We start from the raw sequence: 13,149 nt of genomic DNA, 5'->3' as shown, positions 1-13,149 counted from the left end.
GTAGATCTCAGTGTAAAACTGAACGTAGATCTATGTTCAGAGCACTACGCGTGCGAACATAGATCTGCATTTGGACAGTTTAAGGGTTAATAAGACAACAAAATTATTAAATTGTGTAGACTGAGCATAAATACCTGAGCACTCAAAACTACCATCAACTAATAATTCTGTATCAACATAAACACAAGATCCCAACCATCAACATCAACTCAACTGCAACCATCCACCTCAGCACAATAGGACCACAGCCACCCTTTCCACTCACATCAAGATTATTATGCACCGGTAACCTTCATTAACTACATGTGCTCCTCTTTATCACTGTGTAACCTTCACTACAGTACAAGTATTGTATACAGTAACATCAACTACAATGTAAAGTAAGAATAACTGTTACTTTTAAAGAAATAAGAAACTGAAATAGACTTATTTTGTTTGGAGTCATCAAAAACAGTAACCCTATTTTTCATATGTGTACCTCACACCATAAGTCACAATGTCATAAAGGGAATGTCTACTATACTTACGAAATATAAAGACGTAATTACATAAACTGACACTACATGAACTGAACAAAATTCAAGACTACATTAACTGTTGTATGGTACTGTATAAAATTAGCTGATTACATAAAATAATGCTGCTTGGGAGAAAGACTACAATTTAAAACAAAAACAATGTATTATAGGTAGCACTGCATTTAAAACATGGGTATATTTTACATCAGCCAATAAGAAGCATACGATAGTAAATAATGCCTTGTGTTTAATATAATAGTCACATACTAAAAAAAATAATTTTATTTAACAATAAGGCACATAAAGAAAAAAGTCTGACCCATCAAATGAAAAATAAGATAAATATACAGTACACTATCAATATTTTTTACCTCAACTCCCATCTCCACAGCTTTATTTTTTAATTATGACTCTTGTCTGGAAAACAATAATATTTCACTACTCATGGAAAGATAAATTTACTTTCAGGGTGAAATATCAAATAAAAACCTGACCCTACACATTCTGCATACATTAGTAAAATTAACAATCAATATGATTGTCTTTTGATAAATAATATAGATCACAGTTATTGCAACTTAAAAACTAACAATTTAGCTTCAACTGGTTAGGCACATAGAATAATTAAGCTGGGATTAAATAATTTAAAGTAAACCTAAGTAAAAGAAGTATGCCAAGGCTTTACACATCCTCAGAGGTTTCAACGTAATTTGTGCAAGATATTATTAAAGTCACCGAACTGTGCTTAATTATTACTAAAAATTATTTTACGTACAGTGTGCATTATTAAAGCTATTTAAATGTCATTTCAAATACTGTATACAAACTTTCATATAAAATAAGAATTTCACAATAATGTGAAAGTAACAAATTATGTATAAGGAGTACTGGGGATCAACCAGGAATTCTGACAAGACAACATAGTCAGGATAATTGAGGACTCAGTTGTGCGAGGCCACAGGGTTAGTCCCTAGTACTCTATACACAAGTTTTATTATATAATTTTTTGCTTGCCAATAAAGATTTACATACTGCTACGAATAACAGCACCAGTATAACCCAGTGCCTCTCGTACCAGTGTACAAAATGAAGTAATTATCTTTCTTGTGACATTATTCTCTCTTATACCTAAGTGAAGTTAAAACTTCTACAATCTGTAGGCTAAAACTTTTGCAGTGTAATTCCTGTTTACTTGCTGAGTGTACAATACAGTATTTAACCTTCTGTTAAGAACAGAGGCATCAAACTCTTCTAAAGATAGTTCAGCATTTGTCATTTTAATTACGTAAGTTACAATTTCAAAATAATATACTCTGACAAAGCTGTGAATATAGTACAGTATGTACAGTACGTATATCAATATTACTGGTACTGCATTATTTAATGTAATGTTTTGCAAACCTAACTTTACTAACATAAATTTAATAATAAATTTTTTATTGCACCTGCTAATATTTGATCACTGATGATCATTTTGTTTAATAATGTATTGGTCATTGTATCCTATTCTTATGGCTTTATTCCTCTACTGAAGATCAAACCAGAATTTTTTGTCATTCTGAATGACAATATTATTATAATATTATGTGAGGCACTAAACCCACGTAGGTCATTCAGAGCAAGAGCTGGTAGAGGTTCAATCCTCCATTTGCTAACAGCAACACAGAACGTACTCTTGCAGCCGTGGCTTCTCCCTTAATCACAATCTTTACAATGCCATTTGTTGCATCTTCAAGCAGAAACACGTACATGTTAGTGAACATCAGTGTACAATGATCAAAACATATATGGCATCTTATAACTCTACAGATAGTCATCACAACCTCTCTAATAACTGCTGAATATGGCACGTGTGTTTTAAGCAATACTCTACCTATAAGGTATTCATCAATTGGTTATATAATGGTTTTGAAATATATCTGTATTTTTATGTAAATTCAATATTATGCCTGTATAATAATTAAAAATTTTTTTAAGTAAACTGGCCTATATTCACCAATATGGCTTACACTTTCAAAACTGCATGAAGCTTAATTTTTGACTAGATTATGTATGATGGGAAGTGGTTGTCTTTTTAAGTCACATTAACTTTGGGAACACCTCACAAATCTTATGAGGGAAGAGCATGTTTCTTCTTATTAGAAGTAAACTACACACAAACATCTTCCTGTCTTACAAAACACATACAAAGTAATAAATAAAGAGTCTGGTTATACTCACAAGAATATATTTTGAGCTCTCAGCATTCATTAGAATTCAGACAAATTATTTTCCAAATGCAGTGTGCCTGCATAAGAAAAAAAAAAAAAAAAAAAAAGGTTCAGATTTAGAAAACCAAATGACATGGGCTCACCTCAAGTACTCCAAAAAATCATTTCTTTGAAAAACAGGATCAAATTCATGTTGCAAAGATCGCTAAAACTAGTTTCTTGTTGATGTAGGGAGGGGTAATTTACTTCCAGCTGGCTTTCCCCTTGATATAGATGATGGCTTAGGAATGGAGGAACCCTGTCTTTGGGATCGTGGTGAAGGTACAGGAGAGGGAGGAGTGGTGACTTGTTCTGGGGTGGAGCTAGAAGTGTGGCGAGCAGATCTAGATGTACCTGAATTAGCACGTGCTGCAGAAACCGAAGACCTGTGCTGTGAACCTCGCGTTAATGAACGCAGATCTTCTGAAGCTGGGGAGGAACAGCGAGATGAGGCTGGAGATGAACTTGTACTCCCATTACGACTACCGCTACGACTACCTCTACCGAAACCACTAGCTGGGCCATCAAGCCCTGGGGAGGAACAACGAGAACCACCCGGGGAAGAACTGCAACTTGTAGGTCGAGACCCTCTGTTTCTAGGAGTACGAACTTGTGGTTGCCTTAAACGCGACCCTACAACATTAAGGGTTCTAGGACGATTTTCAGTTTCCTGTGGAGATGTGTGAGGGGATGTGGCACGAGAAGAACTTGGAGACACTGTTGGAGAAGTTGGAAGAGCTAATCTGGAAGGAGATGTGCGTAAGTTTTCATGACTAAGAGACTTTGTACGTGATGGGAGCGGACCTCGAGAAGGAGATGGAGAAACAGTAGAAACTGGTCTGTTAGGACGTGATGGTGGTCGAAGACGGGTCACAACATTATTGCCAGTTGACCCATTGCCACCCTGGCTACTTCTTCTTGATCCTGATGTGTTCTGACTATCCCTATGCTTACTATTCTGGTCATCTTGACCATGAGGAGAATCACTCTGGTGTCCTAATGTACCTGGTGGTGCTGGTATTCTACTTACTGAAGCAATGGTGGAGGGCTGTCTCAAACGGGAACCACCCAGGTTACTGCTACCATGAGTCTTGTTATCCATGCTACTGCCTTCATTACTTGTAGATAGATGGCTCCCAAAAGGGCGATCTGAAGGCCTCCAGCGAGAAATCCTTGAAGCACTGTTCTGTGGAGTGGGCAGACGACTTTTGATGACCGACTCATCTATACGAATACCAGCATCAACCAAGAACTCATCCGTAGTGGGGTCGAGTGTAGACATGCTGGGGAAAGAAGCAGGATGAGTAAGGCGCCATGGGGGTGAGGCTAGTGGGGCATGGGGTCTGGGGCGGGAATAAGGTGTAGGAATGAGACAAGGAGGGATACGAGCCAAAGGGTGAAGGCCATGTTGCAACCACGAAGCACCTAGCGGTCCTATAGGATAAGCTGGAGGTGAGGACCAGGGTGCCAGTTCTGCAGTGTCTAATAAAAAATATGGATGAGGAAGCTGTTCGATCATTCTGGCTTCATGTTCATGGGTTCCCCTGCATCGATCACCATCATAACTGTATTGAGGATAAGGTTCTCGAGGATAAAGTTCAGCAGCAGCAAACATTTCTGCATGGTAAGGGTCAGGACTAAAAGGTTCAGTAAAAGCAAGAGAGGACAGGTATTCATCAGGATGATCATATGAGAAGTGTGTTGGGAGAGATCGAGGAGAGTACATAGCAGAGAGATGAGGAGCAAGGGTTGGGGGAAGACCATGATAAATGTAGGGATCTTCAGACTCCTGAGGATAAGCAATGTGATGTGGCCTACTGTTGAGCAGTGGTTGGGGAGATCGCTCTCGCTGTCGACTGCTAGAAGAGTTGTCACTTTCATTGGTATGACTGCCATACTGTACATGATGTGGAGATGGGTCAAGGGAACTTGAAGAGGTATTATATTTTTTTGAGGAATTTTCTTCTTTGATGGATGGACTATAGTAATTAGTAGATGAAGCTGAATAGTTTGTGATTTTGTTGTGGCGTTTAGAAGGTTTGTTTGAGTGATGAGAACGAGCATTATATGTGTCTGATGGTTCACTCCTTTGAGAAGACAAGTCAAAATGTCGATTTTTATGAACAGAGGCTTCATAGTGATGGGCAGGAGGACTGCGTCGACGTGACATTGTGTCATAGGAGTTTCCAGGATGTTGTGATGTTTCATGGTGGCCTTGCTCTTGCTCATTCTCATATTCTTCTGTCTCTGAAGCACTGTGGTGGCGGTGACGAGTATGTTGTGGAGGCCAAGTATACATACCATGTGGACTTGGTGGGCTAGCATTAGTATGAGAAATTGGTGACTGAACCTTGGTTTCTTTGCTTGTGTGACGACGTCCATCATACAGAATATCTGGGTCTTCAGTATCTGAGTGACTCCCTCTTCCGTCAATTGACCATCCTCGACCAAATCTATTTCTTCGTGGCTCTTCTGGACTGGTGTCTGCTGATGCAACTTTTCTTCGCCAACGAGGGCGAGACGTGCGTAACCAAAAGATTTCTCTGGCTGAAAGCTTCTCTGATATTCTGTCTCCATCATCACCACTCTCAGAGGGTAGTGCTGAATAAGGTGATCGCCGGGAAGATACTTGTTTGGTACGTTTCTCTGAAAGCCTTTCTCGAGAATCTGAGTGGCGATCCCATGACTCTGAAGCTCTGTTTCTGGACCCTGAAAGGCTATCCCTTGAGCTTGAAAGATTATCTCTAGAACTAGAGAGATTATCTCTGGAATCTGAGTGTCTATCTCTGGAATCTTTGTGCAAATCTCTCGATTCCAAATGCCTATCTCGTGAGTGCAATGATCTAGAGATGTGCGATGAAGCTGAAGATGGTGGATCTCTAGTGATTCTTGGGGACTCAGGAGAAAGCTGCTCATCCCAGTCAATACTAGGTTCTTCAGGACTAAGAAGGACCTCATCACAGATGTCGCTAATGTCCAGCTCGTTGTCATCATCATCATCATCAAGAGACCACTCAGTTGGGTTAGTAGCAGAGCTAGGTGATGTGTTAGTAGTAGTAGAAGCTTGATACGCACCACCACTGTAAGGTACACGTGTGAAAGTTAGACATTTTAAATAAAGTTGCTGAGCTGTTGCCTGGACCATTTCTTTAAAGGAATATTAGAATGCTTGAATGTAAAGCTGTATCCATGTTCAATTACAAAACCATGTAAAAGTGTGCCAAGATTAAACAAAAAAGTATTAGGATGATCTGATGTGTCATAAGCAGCATACCTTAAGATATAGTTGGGACAATTTAGTTAGCAGTTTCACATTTTAAGGAATAAGGCTAGTAATGTCTTGCCAAGAATCTGTTAGTGTGAATGTATTAAAATAAGTTTTAAGATCTCTACTATATTTGTCTGTTTATAGTTACCCTTTTCTCAATAAGACTGTAAGTGTATCAAAAAATTTGGTTTTAGTCTTTTTTTTTAATATACATACATTATGGAAAAAATATGGCACAGTAATATGGTAAGTACAGTGGACCCTCGATAATTGTAAGGCTCGAAAGTCGTAATTTTCGAAAATCATGTTACTTTCGTCAAAACACTGACTCGTGAATTGTTGTTTGACTCACAAATAGTCATTCGTCTGGGATGTGTACACACAGCCCCGAGCTGCCTTACACTCCATTTCCAGCCAGCGTGCCATTGTTTATCAGTGAGTGAAGATGATCCCACGAGTTCATACAATATATTTCATATTCCATTCGTTTTAGTGCTTGCAACTGCTAAATACAGTGGAACCTCAAAAATCGAGCGTATCACATATCGAACGTTTCGAAAATAGGACCATTTTTTCGGACAAACTGTGTCCCTATTATCGAACGCGCGCCTATTTTCAGACCGCCGGGTACGGGACCTATCTGCCGGCCCACTCTGTCCGCATCCCAGCGCAGGTGCCGTGAACAGTCTAGCTTTGTTTATGCTTGAGTGAACACTAACCTGCGCTCTCATTCACACATTTTATGATTATTTCGTTGTGTTTAGTGCTTGTGGGACTGTGAAATAAGCTGCCATGGGCCCAAAGAAACTTGCTAGTGGTACCCCTGTGGTAAAGAAAGTGAGAAACACCATAGATGTGAAGAAGGAAATAATACAGAAGTATGAGAGTGGCATGAGACTTGTTGAGCTTGCCAGGATGTATGGGAAAAACAAGTCGACCATCGGTTCTATCCTGTCAAAGAAAGGACAAATCAAGGAAGCTGATGTTGCGAAAGGTGTTAATATGCTAACCAAAAAAAGACCACAAATAATTGAAGAGGTTGAGTTGTTGTTGCTGGTGTGGATCAAGGATAAAGAGATTGCAGGTGATAGTGTTTCAGAGACGATTATTTGCGAAAAGGCAAGGAAGTTGCATGCCGATCTGGTACAGAAAACTCCTGGAACAGTGCTGATAGTGAATTTAAGGCCATCAGAGGCTGGTTTGACAGATTTAAGAAGCGTAGTGGCATACACAATGATGTAAGACATGGTGAGGCAGCCAGTTCAGACAAACGGGCGGCTGAGAAGTTTGTACAGGAGTTTAAGGGGTACATAGACAGTGAAGAATTGAAACCTGAACAAGTGTTTAATTGTGATGAAACAGGCTTGTTTTGGAAGAAAATGCCAAAAAGGGTCTTCATCACACAGGAGGAAAAGGCACTGCCAGGACACAAGCCTATGAAAAACAGGCTTACTCTTTTGTTCTGTGCTAATGCTAGTGGTGATTTTAAAGTGAAGCCTTTACTTATGTATCATTCAGAAAATCCCAGTGTTTAAGAAAAACAATGTCTTTAAGAACAAGTTATGTGTCTTGTGGAAAGCTAATCATAAGGCATGGGTCACAAGACAAATTTTCAAAGAGTGGGTCCATAAAGTGTTTGGCCCCAGTGTGAAAAAATACCTCCAAGAAAAGAAATTGCCACTCAAGTGCCTCCTGTTAATGGACAATGCTCCTGCTCATCCTCCAAACTTATTAGACCTCTTGTCTAAGGACTTCAGTTTTATAAAAGTGAAGTTCATGCCTCCTAACATCACTCCTCTCCTCCAGCCCATGGACCAGCAGGTCATTTCTAACTTCAAAAAAATCTACACAAAAGCAGTGTTTGAAAAGTGCTTTGAAGTGACCACAGACACTAAGTTGACCCTAAGAGAGTTCTGGAGGAATCACTTCAACATCTACAGCTCCATAAGCCTTATAGGTAAGGCTTGGGAGGGAGTGACTTCCAGGACTTTGAACTCTGCTTGGAGACAATTGTGGCCAGATTGTGTCCAAAAGAGGGATTTTGAAGGGTTTAAGGCTGACCCTGACCCTGACCCTGACCCAGCTCACTCTCTGCCTGTTGTGGACTCTATTGGGGCATTGGGGAACACCCTGGGGTTGGAGGTGAGTGGTGAGGATGTGGAAGAGTTGGTGGAGGACCACAGGGAAGAGCTAACCACTGAAGAGCTGCAAGAGCTTCATCTGGAGCTGTATCAGACCACAGCTGAGGAACTTGCTTCAGAGGAAGAGAGAGTGGATGAGGTGCCTTCTTCAAAGATTAAGGAGATTTGTGCCAAGTGGAATGATGTCCAAATGTTTGTGCAGAAGTACCACCCTGAGCAAGCTGAAACAAGCCATCTTTGTAACAAGTTCAGTGACAGAACCATGTCCCATTTTAGGGAAATGTTAAAGAGGCGCCAAGAACAGAGGACTGTGGACAGTTATTTTGTGAGACAGGGGTCCAGTGACTCTCAAGCTGGTCCTAGTGGCATTAAAAGACAGAGAAGGGAAGTAACCCCAGAGAGGGCTTTACCTGAAGTCCTCATGGAGGGGGATTCTCCTTCCAAACACTAACCCCAACTCCCTCTCTCCTCCTCCCTATCTTCCAGATGCCATCACCAATCTTCAATAAAGGTAAGTAAAAATGTTATTTTATATGTATTACTATACATAATTAAAAACTATAGTATTTGTTGTATGTAAAACTGTAATTAATCTCTATAAATGTATTTTTTGTGTGAATATTTTTGGGTTTCTGGAACGGATTAATTGTATTTCCATTATTTCTTATGGGAAATATTGCTTCGAATTTCAGACTTTTCAAATTTAGAACTAGCTCCTGGAACGGATTAAGTTTGATTTTTGAGGTTCCACTGTAAGTCACCATGGCTCCAAAGAAAGCTTCTAGTTCTAGGCCTTTGGTAAAGAATGTGAGAAACACATATAATTTAAGAAAAAGTTTGTAGAAAAATACAAAGGTGGTGGTGGTAGAGTGGTAGCAGTTGTGATAGTGGTAGAGTGGTAGTGATGGTGGTAGAGAGTGCTAGCAGTTGTGATAATGGTAGAGGGTGGTAGTGGTTGTGACAGTGGTAGAGGGTGGTAGTGATGGTGGTAGAGGGTGGTAGTGATGGTAGAGGGTGGTAGCAGTTATGATAGTGGTAGCAGTTGTGATAGTGGTAGGTGGTGGTGGTAGAGAGTGGTAATGGTTGTGATGGTGGTAGTAGTGGTAGAGGGTGCCTTCTTCAGTGATTCAGCGATTCTACTAACTCCTCCAATGTTGGTGGAGTTACATAGGGCTGCAGAAAACACCGCCGCCTCAGCTGCTGCTTCACCACCATTATGGATGGCTTATACTCTCAGTGGCCCTTATACACCCAATAACAACCCCTCACCTCTTGTGACATAAATGAATTATTTTATTCATTCTAGAGTATATTCCATGTTTCTATGTTATTAATATTGTTTATTATGTCATATAAGTTGAATTGTGATAGATAAATAAGCCGTAGAGTTGATATTAGTGTCATATTCTCCAACAATAAACTCGCCTCCCCTCCCTCTGCCACACGCCAACAAAAGTCTTTAGTAAAGGCAAGTGTGGTGTTAAATGGTCATTTATACATTTTATTAGTGCTTTACATTTATTTGGCATTCTTTTATGCATGTAAATCTATATTTAAGCTAGGGAAGTGACCCCTGAAGTGACCTAGAGTCCTTATGGAGGGGGATTTCCCTTCCAAACAATAACCTCTCTTCCCTCTCTCCTCCTCCCTGTCTTCCATTCATCAACAAGAGCTTCAATAAAGGTAACTGCCATGTTGAATGCTCATTCTTTTGTGCATGTAAATCTATCTTTACGGTTTTACGGTAAAAAAAAATTGTTGTTGATACTTCTGGGTGTCTGGAACGAATTAATTGGATTTACATTATTTCTTATGGGGAAAATGGATTTGCAAATCGTCAATTTTGATAATAGTCATGCTCCCTGGAACGGATTAATTACGAAAAACGAGGGTCCACTGTACAGTATTATGATATTAGACAGTTAATATCCCAACTTATCCCTTCCTCCTCTCTATCTGACTCATTACATTTCCATCATTACTGTGTTACTCACTTACTTCAACTGGTGACTTTTTTTTCTTTAACTTTTCTCTCTTAAACAAAATTATACCACTGTATGTCATTATTTTGTCTTCATTAAATGATCTGTTCAATAAAATTCTAAGTTTTAAGACAATGATCAAATACAAGAGATGCACAGGCAATTTTTCACATTTAGAAAAATAAATATGAATGGCCCAGGGAACAACACATCAGCTACTGTATATCATGAGAGTCAAACTGAGTTAGTAACACCGGCCACAACCTCTAACACACAATTAAGGTTTGGAAATTCTGATCAGGAGGAGTTTTAGCTACCATTGTTAGTTTTCATTACTATGCTTGGTTTTAACAGAAAAATGAGTAACAATTTGACCATGACTATGCTCAGAAATATTATATGTATCTAATGCTTCTCCATAGTATTAAGCCATGGAAGTAACATTAATTATTGTTATTATCAAGTCTGAAGATTCTTTTTTACAAATATACAGTTTTAAAAGAAAAAGAAAACAGTATAATAAAGAAAATGGGAGAACAGTAAATATTAAAAAAAAAAAAAAAAGACCTGAAACACAAATAAAAGTTTTTGAGCACAATATGTTTTCAGTTAAATAAAATGCATACAATACAAAATTAAGAAAATTTTAAAACAATATCCTATCTAATTAATACTCAATAAATTTCAAAATAAATTTCCCCGGTTTTTAAAAGTGTGCAAGTAATAAACGTTCTAACCAACATGCATAGTTACACAAAGAAGACAATAAATTAAGAACTGATTGTTAAAAAATCAATGAGAATAAAACTGTTGTAATAATAACAACAATAATAATAATAATAATAATTCCCTTCCTCATCCCCACAAAAACATCCTAAGAGTAAGATGTACATTAAGAGCTGCTATAAAGGCACAACATTCTTCTTCAAAAATTTGACATTTTTTTTAATGGACGATCATCACAGCTGGGCAACAATAATTTCATATAATGGATATAAAATATAAAAATGCAGGTACAATACTTGCAAAAACAGCTTTTTTGTATGAGTGAATTAGATACTATTACTGTATATTTGACACAATAACAAATACAAAATAAAGCTATAGAAATAAAAATATATAAACAGCTTGAAAAATGCACTTTACTAAAATTTTTAATGTCTTGAACATTTAGTGACTCATGAAATTCTTTGCTTATGAATATTTGAGACTTGCTGACCAGTACTCACCAGTATGCCTCTACAAGCAACACACCTAACACCTACCGGAGTATTGTGCGTTCATCTGGGGGCTGTGTAGGAGCGTGAGAATTACTACGTCTCCTCTCTAAATATGAAGGCAATCGACCAATACCAGAGCTGCGGCGGCTGGATGACCTCTGCCCTGAGCGCCTTTCACCTAGACTTCCCCCATCACCTCGATTTCCTTCTGTGTTAACAACAGTAAAAATTTATTTGTAATAAGCATAATGAACATTAGATATATTTTTTAAACGCATTACAGTACAGAACAAAAAAGGCACAATATCACGAGTGGAACAATACACAAATAACCCACACATGGGAGAAAGAAGCTCATGACTGTTTTTGTCCAACTTCAACCATTAACTAGTCACACTAACACATAAAGGTAAGGGAGCCAGTTTACATACAAGAAAAGGAAGAAAGAAGGAAGGGGAGATAGTAGTGTTAGTGTGTGACTAGTTAATGGTCCTAGTTGGACTGAAACATCATGAGTTTCTTTCTCCTATGTGTGGGTTATCTGTGCATTACAGTACAATTTGATTAACACAGTACTAATGCGTAGCCCATAGCAGCCACAAAACTTTGAGCAAAATTAGAGCTATGATAAAAATTTATTCAATTTTTTTTTTTAAATACTGGAATAAATGTAATAATACAATAATATTTAACATAAGTAGGTAGTAGGTTGGTAGACAGCAATGCCCAGGGAGGTCCTACCATCCTGCCAAGTAAGTGTCAGTGGCGGCTCTTGTATAGACACCGCGGAACTGCAGCACCCTATTTTTACTCGATATTATCGATAACATTCAATGTAATGAGTCTTTTTTTTTTAATTCTTTCTTTATACTTGTACATTATATAATCCTTAAGCTTAATGTCAGTAGCCATCCCCTAGTACATGAAAAAAAAACAAAAATCCTTGTATGGAACTGTGTGCTTCACAGTACCAGCGACTCAGTGTTTGGCTGTTGTGCGCATGCGCACATGTTCGAGATAAGACGCTGCACGCTAGGTAAAGAGAGCACTGTCGCTGACACAGTGCCAACCCTGTTGTGCAAGTGTAAGATAGTGTTTCTTTTTGACTCAGCGATGTATGTTGTGCTTAAAAACCATGTACCATATTCTTGAAGGTGATAAAGTGTAGAATTAGATGATTATCATGCTTCTAGCTATTTTATTTAATTATTAATCTTTTCGTGCAAAGCAGAACAAGAAGAATGGATTTTGTTGTTAAATGAATGGATCAAGCTTGAACTGTAACAATTTAGGTAAGTAAAAAATATTTTTTGGTTTATGATTTTATCAAGTTTATGCATAAATTTTCTTTTTATATGCTTGTTTCATTTTACACAATATTAAAACAATGGCTAAATATTTTCTCAAGCAGTGCCTCCACTAATTTTAGCTACGAGCCGCCACTGAGGAGTGTGAAACAAGAGTCTGATATTGTTTTACAAGATGGTAGGATTGCTGGCGTCTTTTTTCTGTCTCATAAACATGCAAGATTTCAGGTACGTCTTGCTACTTCTACTTACACTTAGGTCACACTACACTTGCATCAGCCAGGCTGTGGCTCATACGTTGGTTTGCGTGCAGCCAGCAGTAACAGCCTGGCTGATCAGGCTCTGATCCACCAGGAGGCCTGGTCACAGACCGGGCCACGGGGGCGTTGACCCCCGGAACTCTCTCCAGGTAAACTCCAGGTAAACAAGTATAATTCCTAGCCAGGAGCTAGGACTCGACCCCT

General features: G+C 38.7%; 1 protein-coding gene across 3 annotated transcripts in view; it reads right to left on the bottom strand.

Annotated features, from left to right (window-relative positions):
* Positions 1 to 662: 662 nt before the first annotated feature.
* Positions 663 to 13,149, bottom strand: part of LOC128693421 (serine/threonine-protein phosphatase 4 regulatory subunit 4) — a 157,068-nt gene continuing 144,581 nt past the window's right edge. For 2 of the 3 annotated variants that reach the window (XM_070079871.1, XM_070079872.1), the window contains exons 17-18: positions 11,424 to 11,586; positions 663 to 5,847 (exon numbers count right to left, since the gene is read on the bottom strand). In XM_070079871.1, the coding sequence (XP_069935972.1) occupies positions 2,940 to 5,847; positions 11,424 to 11,586 (3,071 nt within the window). In that variant the 3' untranslated portion in view covers positions 663 to 2,939. The remainder of the gene's footprint in view (positions 5,848 to 11,423; positions 11,587 to 13,149) is intronic. The other variant, XM_070079873.1, reaches the window with a different exon arrangement.

Source organism: Cherax quadricarinatus, unplaced genomic scaffold, assembly GCF_038502225.1.
Source record: "Cherax quadricarinatus isolate ZL_2023a unplaced genomic scaffold, ASM3850222v1 Contig32, whole genome shotgun sequence".
Taxonomy (NCBI): Eukaryota; Metazoa; Arthropoda; class Malacostraca; order Decapoda; family Parastacidae; genus Cherax; species Cherax quadricarinatus.
The sequence above is the reverse complement of the archived record's forward strand: the minus strand, read 5'-3'. Positions and strand labels throughout refer to the sequence as shown.